General features: G+C 39.7%; 1 protein-coding gene across 1 annotated transcript in view; it reads left to right on the top strand.

Annotated features, from left to right (window-relative positions):
* The window catches only part of ACOXL (acyl-CoA oxidase like), a 208,185-nt gene that overhangs the window by 85,285 nt on the left and 107,109 nt on the right, over positions 1-15,791 (top strand). The window contains 1 exon segment of the mRNA XM_064371646.1: positions 6,667-6,778. Coding sequence (XP_064227716.1) covers positions 6,667-6,778 — 112 coding nt within the window.

Below are 15,791 nucleotides of genomic sequence, written 5' to 3'. Positions count from 1 at the left end.
GAAGAGAGAGAGAGAGAATGGGAGTATTGCTCTCTTGCCCAGGCTAGAATGCAGTTTAGTAATGGATATTGAAAACCTCTTTTATACCAATAATTATACTTAATGATGTAGACAGGAAGGAATAAGGGAAGAAAATAACAAACAAGCAGCCAACCAATATTTCATTTAAACCTATGAAATGCTATGCGATTACTGAAGAGTGATTTACTTCCAATTATGTAGTCACTTTTGGAATAGGTGTGAGGTGGTAATGTATGTTTTGTGTATTTGAAGTGGAGAGTTCTATAAATGTTTATTAAGTTTATTTGTTCTGGGTCTGAGTTCAAGTCCTGGATGTCCTTGTTAATTTTCTGTCTCGTTGATCTATAACATCGTTAGCTCTTCTTGTTCCATTGATCCTTTTGCCATTATGTAATGTCCTTCTTTGCCTCTTTTGATCTTTGTTGCTTTAAAGTCTATTTTATCAGAGGCGAGAATTGCATCTCCTGCTTTTTATTTATTTGTTTATTTTTACTCTCTGTTTGATTGGTAAATCTTCCTCCTTCTCCTTGTTTTGAGTCTTTGTGTATCATTGCATGTGAGATGGGTCTGGATGCAGCATACCGATGGGTTTTGGCTTTTTATCCAATTAGAATATATATAAGTTTAATACTGGCATTTGATGCTAGCTGGCTGTTTTGCCCATTAGTTGGTGTAAATTTTTCATTGTGTTGATGCGCTTTGCTTTTTGATATATTTTTGGAAAGGGTAATATTGGTTGTTCCTTTATATGTACAGTGCTTCTTTCAGAAGCTCTTGTAAAGCAGGCCTAGTGGTGGTGAAATCACTAAGTACTTGTTTGTTCGCAAAAGATTTAATTTTTCCTTCACTTGTAAAGCTTAGTTTGGCTGGATATGAAATTCTGGGTTGAAAGTTCTTTTCTTTAAGGATGTTAAATATTGGTCCCCACTCTTTTCTAGCTTGTAGGATTTCTGCTGAGAGATCTGCTGTAAGTCTGATAGGTTTCCCTTTATGGGTAACCTGACCTTTCTCTCTGGCTGCCCTTAGTATTTTCTCCTTCATTTCAACCCTAATAAATCTGGCAATTATGTGCCTTGGGGTTGGCCTTCTTGAAGAATATCTTTGTGGTGTTCTCTGTATTACCTGGAGTTGGCTATTACCCTGCCTTGCTAGGTTGGGAAAATTTTCCTGAATGATATCCTGAAGAGTATTTTCCAACCTGGATTCATTCTCTTCGTCACATTCAGTTACACCTATCAAATGTAAATTAGGTCTTTTCACATAGTCCCATATTTCCTGGAGACTTTGCTCATTCCTTTTTATCCTTTTTTCTCCAATCTTGTCTTCTCATTTCACTTCACTAAGCTGGTCCTTGACATCTGATATCCTTTCTTCTGCTTGATCAATTCGACTGTTTAAACTTGTGCATACTTCGCGAAGTTCTCGTGTTGTGTTTTTCAGCTCCATCAATTCACTTATATTCCTCTCTAAATTGTCCATTCTCGTTAACATTTCGTCAAACCTTTTTTCAAGGTTCTTAGTTTCTTTGCATTGGGTTAGAACAATTTCTTTTAATTCACAGAAGTTTCTTATCACCCACCTTTTGAAACCTGCTTCTGATAATGGAACACACTCGTTCTCCATTAAGCCTTGTTCCGTTGCTGATGAGGAACTGCGATCCCCTGTAGAGGGAGAGGCATTCTGATTTTGAGTATTCTCTGCCTTTTTAGGCTGGTTTCTTCCCTTCATTATATATTTATCCCTCTGTCGTCTTTGTAATTACTGACTTTCTAACTAGGTCTCTGAGCGGATGTCCAACTTGTTGATTTCCAGCGCCAAAATCTGAGCAATCCACTGTGCCGGCCAAAACAGCAGTGTTAAGATTGATGGTGCTTTTCTGCCTGGGAATCTCCGGACTCTGCACCAAGAACTGCCGCGCTGAGGCGCCAACAAAACCGCCGCGCCAGCCACAAGAGTCGCCCTGGCGACACGTGGAGCTCCTCTGCTGGGAGTCTCTTGGTCTGTGAGCAACAAAAATTCATCTGAAAGTGTGGTGTCCTCTCATTCTCTGCACTTTCACTGGGAGCCCGAGCTGCTAGTGATCAGCCATCTTGGATCTCTCTCTTTCTTCAGTTTTTAGGTCTAATTATTTTTCTATTAAAATACAAAATATGGAATGAGATTATTGGTCCCCCAAATCCAAAAGTATTGAACTAGTTTCTGAGGAAACTGTTCATTAGAAAATATAATCTCACAATCCTGATTAAACACAAGGAAAACACAGTAAATGTTGGTCTGTGATTTTTTTATAGCCATTGGGATGAAGTAAAATTGAGATATCTGTAATCTATCTTTTTTATTTTCTTTTTTTATTGCTGCTCAGGACCTGTGGTCCATCTTAAAGCTTAAAAACACAAGCTCCTACATGTTAGGACTGTTTCACTGGACTCTCTCTTAGTTTTAATGTCTCCATTTGTCCTCACACTCTAGAGTTAGTGGGTCTTCCTAATATTTCTAGCTCTGAGTGGGAAGTGTATAGTATGGATAGCTTTTCTCCCAATGTATTAGTTTGAAAATTGTCCAATATATTAAGGAATTGAAAGAATAGTACAACTCCCCACCAGAATCAGTTTCATCCTTGCAAGAAACTTGTTCCCCAACTGGCTGCAAATCATCTACCTTTTCATTTCTTTTTCAGATAGCAGAGCAGAGCTTGTTTCCATCATTTTGGAAGCATGACACACTCTCACCCATATGCAAATCTATATTCCTAGCACATTTTCCAGGACAGAGTTGAGATGTGCCAAAGGCAGTATTCCAATTGTAAATATTTGGAAAGTTCCAGTCCATTTATTTTTGTCTCAATTATTGACCTCCAAAACAGTATACATCTCTCTCCCACACATCTAGGTTTTACTGATTCAGTCTCTGTATTTATCCACTTAAATCCCAAAACTTTACTCACTCTGACTTTTATGTGAAAGAAGCCTTTGTCATCAATGTGTTTTCAGCACTCACTGTGTACTGGGCACTTCTTAACACATTGGTGATCAGCAGTTACTAGGGGCTCTGCCTTCAAGGAGTCTGCACTCCTAGAGCAGTAGGATGGTAGACATAGTGACAGCCCCGAGAAAAGTACTCTTGAGCAGGTGGGGACCTGAGGAAAGATGGGTTGAGAACTTACTAGTACCCTCAAATCCCTCCAATGGGCACCCATTTGTCCATCAGTAACTACCCCTCATTTGGGCCTGGGAGGAGTCAGTCAGGGTACTGAAAAGCTTCCATGGGACCAGATAAGGCAGATGGAGCATGGCAGGGGGAAGAGCCCTGGAAGGAAGTGACTCTGAGAGGAGGCTGTACCTGGCTCTGCAGACAGCCCCATTCAGCCTTGGCTTGTCCCTGTAAGGGCTGCCTTATTCCCTACCACATGGAGGCCTGCCACTGGGGCCCTTCCTGTTCTCATCAGCCTGTGGACCTTTAGGAGGTGGTGGTAGGTGTCCAGCAAAGTCAAGATTTTGCCTTGCACCCAAGATGTTTTTCTACATTATGCTGTAAAATTTACAAATATTCAGCAAAGTTGAAATAATTTTATAGGAAGCATTTAAGTACAAACCATGGAGGTTATATTAACCTATTACGGTACCTGACCTCTCACTATCACATCTATGGATTCATGTATGGAACTCACTCATCTATTCATCTTCTCTTTTTGATCCATTTCAAAGTAAACTGTAGACATCAGCATGTTTCTAAATAATTTAGCATGAGCATCTTTAGTGTTACATATTTAAATTCTTTTTCTTCTTATGTAGAAATTACATACAATAAAGTGCATAAATCTTAAGTGTACATTCACTGAGTTTTGACAAATGCATATACCTATGTAACCAAACTCATATTAAGATATGGACCATCACTCCAGAAAGTTCTTTCAGGTCCCTTCTTGGTCAATCTTACCACCCAGATACAGCCACTGTTCTGATATTTTCCCACTACAGATGAGTTTTTTCTGCACTAGAACGTCACATAAATGGAACCATGCAGTATGTACTCTTTTGTAGCTCCCTCGTGAACTTGGCATAATACTTTCTGACATTCACCCATGTTGTTGTGTGGATTAGCTTGTTCCTTTTCATTATTGCAGTATTTTACTTTATGGATATAGTAGAATTTGTTTTCCATTCTCTTACTGATGAATAGACACCTGGGATGTTTGCAATTTTTCACTTCTGTGAGTAGAACTGCTATGAGCATTCTTATATAAACCTTCTGGTGAATATATGTTTTTATTTCTCTTAGGCAAATAGTAGGAGTGGAACTGCTAGATCATAGGGTATGTGTGCGTTTAGTCTTATAAGAAACTGTGACAACTTTTTGCAAAGTGATTTTACCATTTTACACTCCCATCAGCAAGCATGAGAGTTCTGCTTTCTCCAGATCCCCGGCAACACTTCATGTCAGTGTATTTAATTTTAGTCATTCTGGTGGATGTATAAGGCCACCTCACCGTGGTTTCCATTTGCATTTCCCTGATGACTAATGATATATATTTTAATGTAAACTTTATTTAAAAATAGAGTCCAGCTACTCGGGAGGCTGAGGCAGGAGAATTGCCTGAACCCAGGAGGCAGAGGTTGTGGTGAGCCGAGATCGCGCCATTGCACTCCAGCCTGGGTAACAAGAGCGAAACTCCGTTTCAAAAAAAAAAAAAAAAAAATAGAGTCATTTGGATCTTCTTGTAAAATACACAGTTACAAGGAGATTGCCTTTAGTGATGTTCCTGTTTTTAAAGAGAGTTTGCACACTCTTCTGCAGTGGGCGGGTTCCTGGAGCTATGTGACATGTGACTCACGTGACTCAGTGAGTGGGTGAGAGCCCCTTCCTGCGGCACGTGCAGTTCACAACCTCGTTTTGACAAACATGTTCTACCATCTGCATTCCAGGAAAGCTACTTTCCAATAATGGCCCCTGGATGACTAAAACATACTTTTCAATAATAATATATGGAAGTTCTTTATATCTTTTATTAAATAGACCGAGGCAGAAACCCAACCTTCTTAAAGCCCAGATGCAGAATAAACATTGACATCATTTAAATTTCCTGGTAATTGGTATGTAAATACCTCCCCCTTTTCCTGTCTAAATGGAGGGTGATTATTAATTCAGCACTTGGCATTCTCAAAAGCACTACATCAGTTGCTTCTTAACGTTTCTCTCATGCCTTCTGATTAAGCAACAACAGCCACTTGGGTTTTTTATTTTTAGTTAATGTGAATTTAAGTTACTTGGGTCTTATAATAACATATTTCCTCAGGAAGTGGGGAAAGGGGAGGGCAAGAGGCGGCCGCGCTATGGGAAACCCTAAGTGTGAATTAACCCTTCCCCTGATTGTCTGTGCTATCTAAAGGTTCATGGTGGGGCCAGAAAGTCAGCATAAAATACAGAGTTTCATGATGAAAAGCTGACAAGCTTTTAAGGAGAACTTGCTTGTTTTGAGTCTGTGCTTACATCTCTTAACTCCTCTGTGCCTCAGTTTTCTCATTTGCCAAATGGGAAAGATAGGAATTGCTGCCTGCTGAAGAAAGCCACCATCTCTGTGGTACACCCTCCCCTGTGCTTGCCTGCAGCCCTCTCACTTCCCTCCGGGGTGCCTCTTGCTTTAAATACTGATGTTCCTTAACAAAATCTGAGCTTGACTGAGTTCTGCCTGTGTGACCTTGAGCAAGTTACCAAATCTTGCTGAGCCTCAGTTTCCTGAACTTTACATTGGATAATTATAGTATTCTAGAATTATTGAGAAAATTGAATAATTCACAGCAAATAATGAGACAAATTCCTGATATATAATATATTTAATAAATATTCATTGACAAATACTTTGTGACAGATATATTTGATTATTAATATCCAGTTATAATAATTATAATAAATACCCAGGAGTGGTTATCATAGTCTCACTTGACAGAATTGTATGGTGGGGACTGGGCACAATGGCTCATGCCTGTAATCTCAGCACTTTGGGAGACCAAGGCGGGCAGATCACTCGAGGTCAGGAGTTCAAGACCAGCCTGGCCAACATGGCAAAACCCCGTCTCTACTAAAAATACAAAAATTAGCCAGGCATGGTGGCTCACGCCTGTAATCCCCACTTCTTGGGAGGCTGAGGCAGGAGAATTGCTTGAACCTAGGAGGTAGAGGTGGTAGTAAGCTGAGATCATACCACTATAGTCCAGCTTGGGGAACAGAGTGAGATACTGTCTGAAAAAAAAAAAAAAGAATTGTATAACGGTTGAGTTATACATGAATTATATAATGGCTGAGTTATACTTCATAGAAATTGTATAGCTATTAATTAAGAAAGACTATGTAAAATATTGAACACTACTTATAATACAATAGTAAGTGGAAAAATTAGGTAACCAAGCAATCTCTATACAATGACACAGGACAACCACTTAGAATAAACTTGAGCTAAGCATTTATCAGAAAATTACTGAAAACAATTATGAATACAGTCAGTGAGAGATGGCATGGGGAGATTATGTATATTGACACTATTCTATAGAAAAAAATGTTTTTGAAAAAACAAACCCACTCTATTTCTTTCAAATGAAATTCTTTGGTAAGGCCAAAATAATAATGACGGTCACTGTGCTTTTCCTACAGTTTCCTGGCATTTAACACGGACACAGTCTATAATCTCGCCTTTCTGTTGAAAGCAGTGAAATTTCATGAACAGTTTCTTTAGTGGAGTTTGGTGGCCAGAATTTATTATAAGGTAAAGATAAACTGTGTTATATTTTTCTTTTTGACATGTGTTTAAGGGTTATCCTTGCTGGTGAACTATCTGTTAAATTTAGTAGAAGATGAGTCAGCTTAATGACAAGCTTCTGGAAGTGACTAGAGCTCCTACAGGCCATTTTGCATGATAGTTTTGCTTGCTGCAGAGGCCAGCATGTTCCTGTTTAACCGCCCTTAGGTCGTCTTGTAGAATTCCACCTGTAAGCATCATGTGGCTGCCATGGGAGTGGATGAGTGGTATAATTTTCAGCCCTTATCGAAATTAAAAAATAATTGTTTTATATCTATGAAGAGTACATTGTTCTCTAAGGCAGGGAGGGGAACTGCATCAGGCATACATAAAAATTAACATTGGGTTGGTCTAAGATGCCTTCTATCTCCTATTAAAATCCCCATGAAGCTCTGCAAAAGCATAAAACCTTATGTCAGCATTGATAGAAATATAGAGGGAATTTCCACTAAGTTCAGTGCCAGTGGGGTTGGTTTGAAGGATCACCATCCACCCTAGCAATATCTATTTCATCTTCTGATCCAGCACAGAATAGCCAATGGGATCTCTGGAGAAGGCTTTACTCCTCCCACTCTCTGTACAGGCCAGGGGTTCAGGGCTGCTGTAACCAGAGTCCAGATTGCTTCTCTCCTTCTGCATGAGAATTAGGTTCCAAGAAGGCCAGAATTGGGTTCCTGCAACTCTCCCCCTCCAATTCACCCCTTTTTATATCAACTTCAAGGTCACGTCTCCAAGTACAACACAGCAGGGGTAAAAGGGAAGAGGATGAATGGTACATAGGGATGGATATTCTCTTAGGAAATGCTCTGGAAACAGAAGTGCCCCTGGAAGCAGAAAGCTGCCAAGATCTACCTTTGTGGAACGCAGCTACACTGGATGAGAACCTGCAGGAAGCCAGGGTAGGAATTGTGTAAATCAGTTTATCCCCCAGGCATAGATCTGAGGTGAGGCTCCACCAGACCCCAAGAACACATTCAGGTGGGTTTAAATCATTCCACGTATCCTCCACATATCAAACATGGAGCCAGCCAAAATAGGAGATGGATATATCCAAAAGGAAAAATGCTGCAGTTGCAGTAGAAGCAGAATTAACAATGCAATCTGGGAACTGTTTTCTAAGACTGTAGAAGAAAAGGCTGAAAATGACATGGCAAGAGAAGAACATAGAGTCAGCGTGAAGTGGTAGAAATCTAACCTATGGATAACAAATATTTCTGGAAGTGCTGGAACAAAAGGAGCAGAAATAATAATCACAAACATAGTATAAAAAGAATTTCCTTTATGTAAAAAAAATCCTATGCTAATGGAAAAAAATGCTTATGCTTGGACATAGATGAAAAATCTAGAATAAAGAGAACCGTATGTGAGCAACAAGACAGAAAATAATAGTTTACTCAAAAAGAGAAAAAATTAGGCTACCTGCTGTCATTCACTAGCTCCAAATGGAGTAATAAGTATTCCTCTAAAGAGGAATCTTCGTTATCTAAGCATAATATTACAAGCCAAATTTAATCCCTGAGTACAGGCTATGGAAATATATTTTTAGATATCTAAGAATCAGAAGCAATTTCACTAATACAGACTTCCTTAAAAAATTATTTTAAAACTTACCCCATAGGACACAGAATCAAAATGAATAACTCAAAAATAAGGAAGTCAAGATATAAAAGGATTGGTGGTCCCTGTGAAGTCAATACTATGTGTTTTCAAAAAATAGTGACAAAATTGCCTGGGCACGGCGGCTCATGCCTGCAATTTCAGCACTTTGGGAGGCCAGGGCAGGCAGATTGCTTGAGCTCAGAAGTTTGAGACCAGCCTGGAAAATATGGCAAAACCCCATCTCTATAAAAAATTCAAAAAAAGTAGCTGAGTAGTCCCAGCTACTCAGGAGTCTGAGGCAGGAAAATCACTTGAGCCTGGGAGGTAGTGGTTGCAGTGAGCTGAGATTGCACCTCTGCACTCCAGCATGGGCAACAGAGAGAGACCCTGTCTCAAAAAAAAAAATTTTTTAAGTCTTAAAATTAAATATGGAAGCTAAAAATATTTTTTTGGAAAAAAAATTATTTTTTTTTAAAACTTGATAAACTGGTTCTGTAATAGCCTATACTGTTTTTTAAGGTAAGATGAAAGACAAAGTAAAAACATGCTGAATTTCTTACTTTAATTACAGGGTAAGCAAAAGACCTTGTTTTGTTCTGACTTTAGTAATTAGAGAAACGTAGGTTATGTTTCCCTAGTTACTAGAGAAATAGATATGTTTTATTAAATTGAAAGCTAACCTAACTACTGAACACAGAATGCTTGTTTTCCAAATCACTGCAGCAGACAAAGCAATGAAGATAAACAAGTGTCCAGAAGTTTGTGTAATCAGAGCAGAGCAAAGAACAAATCAGAAAGCATGTTCTTAGGAGACTCAAAGACACTCCAGTGCAGCTCCTTTAAGTGAACCCACACCGAGGCCGGGAGAGCTGGTCAAAAAGTTCCCACTGTGAATTGCTCCTTGGTTTGAGAATTTCTCTAGGATTGCTTCCCTAAATCTGTTTCCCATTAATTGTGATATCCCCTTTGTCTCTTCTAATTTGGCTCAATTCAAGACCCCTCTCTCTGGCCCCAAAAGATTAATGCTTTGATCTTGAACTAAGTTGATCTGGTAATTCTTTGAAAACAACATTTCCATTACAATATGATCCCTTAAGTCAGTCCACAATAAGCAGTGGAGAGGCAGCTTTTGATACATTTTCATCCTAGAGAGCCATAAATCCCTCCAGCTCCCACCTCTGGAAAGTGGGGGATTAGATTTAAAATGGACTTTAATATGAAATGAAAGAGATTTCAATCCTCCTAGTAAAAGCACAGACTCTCAGATTAGATTAGATTACACACTGTGTATAGAAACAAATCTAATTATATGCATTGATATGTAACTATACATATCAAAACAAAAATGATATTTTAAAAGATTTTCAAAAGTAAACGATGAGTAAATGTGTGTTGGCAAAAGCAAGATATTTTCAGATATCTCTCAAAAGGTTGTTATATTAGTTAGCTGGGGCTGCCATGACAAAATGCCACAGACTGAGTGCCTTAAACAACAGAAATTTATTTTCTTACAGTTCTGGGGCTGGAAGTTCAAGATCAGGTTTCCCGAGGGGTTGGTTTTCTTGGAGCGTCTCTCCTTGGCTTGCAGTGGCTACCCCCTTGCTGCGTCTCACGGCCATCCATCCATGCACCCACACCCCCGGCGCCCTTCTTCTTCTAAGAATACTGTCGTATCGCATTAGGTCCTCTCTCAAGACTCCCATCTCTAAATATCATCACATCCTGACGTACTAGGAGTTGGGACATCAATGTTTGAATTTAGATACACAATCCAGCCTCTACCCGTTGGTAATATTAATCTTATCAAAAGCATTAACCAGAAAAGCAAAATGATGACCCCATAATCATGAGCCTGTGTGTGCAGAATACATTTTGTCTTCCAAGATGGACCCCCCCAAGAATCCCTCCTCCTTATATTTGCACCCTTGAGTGTTTTCTCCCATGCTGTACCAGAGTTGATCTGTGTGACATACAGCAGAAATAATGGCATGTTTCTTCCAGATAAAAAACATTATGACTTCCATCTTGGTCACTCTATTGCACTCTCTCTCTTTCCCTATCTCTAATAACTCTGGGCAAAACCATGTCACAAACATGCCCTATGGGGAGGCCCAGGTGGCAAGGAACTGAAGCTTCCTGCCCACAACCACATGGGTAACCTTGGAAGCATAACCTGCAGCCCCAGTCACAGCTTCACAGACTGCAAGTGTGGGACAGTCAACACTCGCTGCAACCTCATGAGAGTCCCTGAGCCAGAACCACATCATCAAGCAGCTTCTGGATTCCCAGACTTTGGAAACTGTGTGCATAATGAATGCTTGGTGTTTTAATCCACTAGGTTTGGGGCAGATTGTTACACAGCAACAGATACCTAATCCAGATTTGGGTAACCAAAAGTTGGGTGCTGACATAACAAAAGCCTCAGTGGGGGTGTGGCTTTGCAACTGTGCAGTGAGCTTTGAGAAGAATCCTAGTGGAAGCCTAAAATGGCTTGAAGAAAGTATTACCAGAAACCTTTATGGTCTTAAACTGTAGGTGAGCACTTGTGGGAAAGTGAGGTAAAATTATTGGAAAATGAAGGAAGAGGATCCTTGTTACGTAGTGGCAGAGCTGTAGCAACACTGTTGCCTTGAAGTTATGTGGAAAGTCGAAAATGTACCCAATCAATGAAATGATCCAGTGAAGGAGATGTCCATCCTGCAAGTTGAAGATGCGCCTGCCTTCTTATTGCAGCTTATAGTGATGTGCAAGAAGAAAGAGAGAACCTCAAGGAAAGAGCTTTTAGCATGAAGGACCTGGCACTCAATATGGTTTTGAAGATCCACAAGCTCTCCATTTGGTCAATGTGTTCATTTATTAGGGCCGTTGTGACAAAGCACCACAGACTAGGTGGCTTAAAATAACAGAGATTTATTTTCTCACAGCTCTGGAAGCCAGAAGTCTGAAATCATGGAGGCAGCAGAGCCATGCTCCCTCTGAGACCCTGGGTAGAGTCCTTCCTTGCCCTTCCTGGCTTCTGGTTGCTGCTGGCAATCTTTGGTTTGCAGCCACATCTCTCCAGTCTCCCCCTCTGTCATCATGCGACATGCCCATGATATCTCCCCATATGTCTCTGCTGTCTCTTCTGTTTATCAGGGCACTAGTCATATTGGATCAGGACCCACCCTGATTACCTCATTTTAACTTGATTACCTCTGCAAAGACCCTATTTCCCAATAAGGTCACATTCACAGGTACCAGGGGTTAGTACTTCAACATGTCCTTTTGGAGGACACAGTTTAACCACAGCAGCAGCAGACAATGCTAAAATTGAAATGGCTTCAGAGCAAAAATATAATCCAGGATGTTCCCAGAAATGTGTAATCTAAGGATAAAGCCCAGGACATGATTGTACAATTCTTTAAGAACTGTAAAAGATTAAAGGCAAGTCTTGCTGGGTGCAGTGGCTCACGCCTGTAATCCCAGCACTTTGGGAGGCTCAGGTGGGCAGATCACAAGGTCAAGAGATTGAGACCATCCTGGCCAACACGGTGAAACCCCGTCTCTACTAAAAATGCCAAAAAAATTAGCCGGGTATAGTGGCTGACACCTGTAGTCCCAACTGCTTGAGAGGCTGAGGCAGGAGAATCTTGAACCTGGGAGGCAGAAGTTGCAGTGAGCTGAGATGGTGCGACAGAGCGAGATTCTGTCTCAAAAAAAATAAGTAAGTCTTGAGTCATGCAAAAGGCCTTCTGAGATTATAAGTATGTCTTTCAGACTCTTAATTACACAATAAAGCTTCTAGGAAGCTTGAGGGCATCCTCCGTCAGCCTTCTCAACACCCCCAAGGGCCTATGTCAAAGAGAATTGTGGGTGTGGCCTTTGTCTAATGGAATAAACCTCCTCAAAGATTCACGGGAAATGCACAAAGTTTTTAAAAGAATTTTATCAGCCAAAGATCTTTCGGCTTGTGCTGAAAGGTACAGAGACAATACAAAATGAATAGAGTCACTAAGCTTCTATAATCAGGGAACAAGTGGAGGAAAAAAAACCACCCAGCTACAAACAAGTGCTACCTTTCATGAAAAGTCAGGATGCCTCAGAGGAAGAAGCAAGAACCCAGATGGTGGAGCCAAGGGTCACAGAGAATCGAACTACCTGGGTATGCATAGGACTGTGCCCTTATCAAGGAACTTCCAATGTTTGCTCAGCTGGATGTCAGAATTTATATGGACCACTGATTCCTGCATTTTTCCCATTTTCCTCCTTTTGGAGTAAGAGTATACATAGCAGTTATCCTGTCCTGTCCCACCATTGTATATTAGAGGACAACTTGTCTCCTTAGTTAACAACCTTCAAATGGAGAGGATCTGTACTTAAGGAATAACACCCGAGGAGCCTTATTTGCATCTAGACTGAATTTAGATGAGGGGATTTTGGACTGTGAGCTGATGCCATAATGAGGTGAAACTTTTGTGGGCCTTGGAAGCTGTATGTTTTTAGAGGAATGTGAATCATTAAGGATGATTAGGATGGGCTACGAGAGCCAAGCTCCAAGACAGCTTTCAATGATCCCTGCCTCCTATAGTCACACCCTAATAGACTGCCCACATTATATCAAAATTGGCCTGAAGTTGAAATTGTCTTATAAAAGGCACTGTGGCTTGTGCCTTAGTCTCACTCAGACTCTCTCTCTCTTTCTCTCTCTCTCTCTCTCTTCCCCCCCACCCCACTTTCTGTCTCTCCCATCACTCTTTCTGGGGAAGCCATGTCATGAGCAGCCCATGTTGCAAAGAACTGAAACTTCTTGCTAAAAGCAATATGAATGCACTTGGAAGTGTTTCCTGTAGCCCTAACCAAAGCTTCAGAGACTGCAAATCTGGGACAGATAGTCAACAACTCATGAGAGAATCTGAGCCAACCGTGAGAGAATCTCATGAGAGAATCTGAGCCAACCATGCAACCAAGATATGCCCAGGTTCCTAACCTTCATAGACTGTGTGAGATGATCATATTTTTTGTTTTAAGATGCTAAATTTGCGAATAGTTTTTTTACACCACAATTGATAACTAATATGGCATCTAAAACAAACAAACAAAAAACTATTCAAAAGTGTTGGCATTGATATACACATTTTTAGAGCAAAATATAAAGAGGAATTATAATATTTTTCAACCAATATTTCCATTTAATAATATAATGTGGCTATCTTTCTATGTCAATAAGAACATGATTGTACAAGGTTCTGATGCTTCTAGGTTTTTCGTTATATGGACAATGTCATAATGAATATCCTTAACTGTATGGCTTTTAGACTTTACATACTACAAAATTATTCTTTATAAATGTTGAACCAAATTTTACTTTTCCAGCATGGTATTAGAATCCACATTTCTCCACTAACACTTTATTTCTCCAACTTTCTAAGTTTTTACTGTTAGGGTTTAGGAGTCTATCATCTGCTTTTCATATTTTCATTTTATTTTTCCCATTCCCCTACCCTGCATATTTTTATTTTATTAATACAGGTTAAACACTTTGGACAAGAAGTGTTTCCAATTGCAGATTTTTTCTGACTTTGGAGTATCTGCATTATACTTGTGAGCATCTCACATCTGAAAATCTGAAATCCAAAATGCTCTAATGAACATTTTCTTTGAGCATCATGTCAGTGCTCAAAAACTTTCAGATTTTGAAGCCTTTCAGATTTTGTATTTTTGGATTTGGGATGTTCAATCCGTATTAGAAAATAGGTCTACTGTAAAATGTCTGCCTTTAATTTTATTTTCAGCATGATATTAGATGCTGTCTGGTAGTTCTTAAATATTCCGAAGTATTTTCTGCTCATAGTTCTTCTTTGCCAGAGACCAAATTGTTCATTTTCTCCTGTGTGTATTTTCTGATTTCAAGAGAAGAAAACATTTACACACACATAAGTATGTTTCCCAAACATAAAATAAACGTTAGGCATGTGGGGTGGTGAACAAGGGTTTTAGAATCACAAAACTAGCTTTTACCACTCTCAAGCTTCGGTTCTTGTATCTATAATTTGGGAAAACAAGAGTAGGTCATGATACAAACTTGTTAAAAGGATGTATTAAGATAAAATATATTTTTAAAAGCACTAAAAATTATAAATCTTGCACTTATGTTAAATATCTTGGTTACTGCCATTCATGTAACCATCTTTATGGTCAATTCAAATAAATATTCATTGAGCACAGATAGTTTTCTAGGGCCTGGCGGAAAGACCACAAAGATTTAGAAAATATGCTCTTGCCTTGAGATAAGTCCACCTCTGGTTTTAGCCCAAGGCAAAATAAAATATACGCTAAATTAAGGCAAAACCTACAAACTTAGAGGAAAGAATACAGACTTCTGCATTTTAGTTTGTATTTTTGGCCCAGCTTTTTGCTCAGCTAGCTGTATGTTGGCTCATGTCTACCTGCATTAGTATCTTGACGTATTCTGTTTAGCAATTTGAACATCTGACCCAAACGGAGTCTGGGCAATAGTCTTTGGACACTGTCCAAGAGAGGGTGATTTCATCTAGAATTCTGAGATCTTCTAAAAATAACCCTGTGATTTAGTTCAGAATCTTTAAATTAAAAAGGCAAAAACACAGGTGGGTTTCAGAACCCTGCTTTTCTTCTCAGCTTTTTAGTAATGATCTTTAATTTTCTTCAAAAGCTCATTTTACTTAAGAGATGCTTGGTCAATCCTTCTAAGCACATGGGAAGCCCATCTGCCCTCTACCCTGGAGCAAGTGCGAAGCGCTACTAGTTCACAGTCAGAGAGTTGAGAAGACCACTGAGTTACCATGAAAGAGCAAGCCTTTGCTATTGTTTGATAATGGTGTAGCCAGAATTTCACTTAAAATGGAGCCAGGAAATCCCCTTCCTACAATGTGTTGGTGGCCACAGCGGGAGTCCAGCCTCCTAGCTTCCCTTGCCTGCCTTGCTCTCCAGTTTTACAAAATCTTGTTGCAAACAACTCTCCATCACAGTTGCTGCATGATTTCCACATTAGTGGTAAGAAAAAATAAACCAGTAAACAATAGCTTGTCATCCAGGAACATTCTGGTAGGCTTTTGTCATTCTATGATATAAGACTATGGAGAAAAAAATAGATTCTCAGTAATCAATCTGTTTAACAAATGACTGTTTCTTTTCTTTTCTTTTTTTTTTTTTGTTTCTTTTTTTTTGAGACAAAGTCTCACTCTTGTCCCCTAGGCTGGAGTGCAATGGCATGATCTCAGCTCCCTGCAACCTCTGCCTCCGGGGTTCAAGCTATTCTCCTGCCTCAGCCTCCCAAGTAGCTGGGATTATAGGCACCTACCACTACGCCTGGCTAATTTTTATATTTTCAGTAGAGACGGAGTTTCACCATGTTGGCCAGGCT

This window comes from Aotus nancymaae, unplaced genomic scaffold, assembly GCF_030222135.1.
Source record: "Aotus nancymaae isolate 86718 unplaced genomic scaffold, 86718_ANA_hifiasm-v0.15.2.pri h1tg000155l, whole genome shotgun sequence".
Classification (NCBI taxonomy): Eukaryota; Metazoa; Chordata; class Mammalia; order Primates; family Aotidae; genus Aotus; species Aotus nancymaae.
Note: the sequence above shows the minus strand (reverse complement) of the source record. Positions and strands in the feature narration are given on the sequence as shown.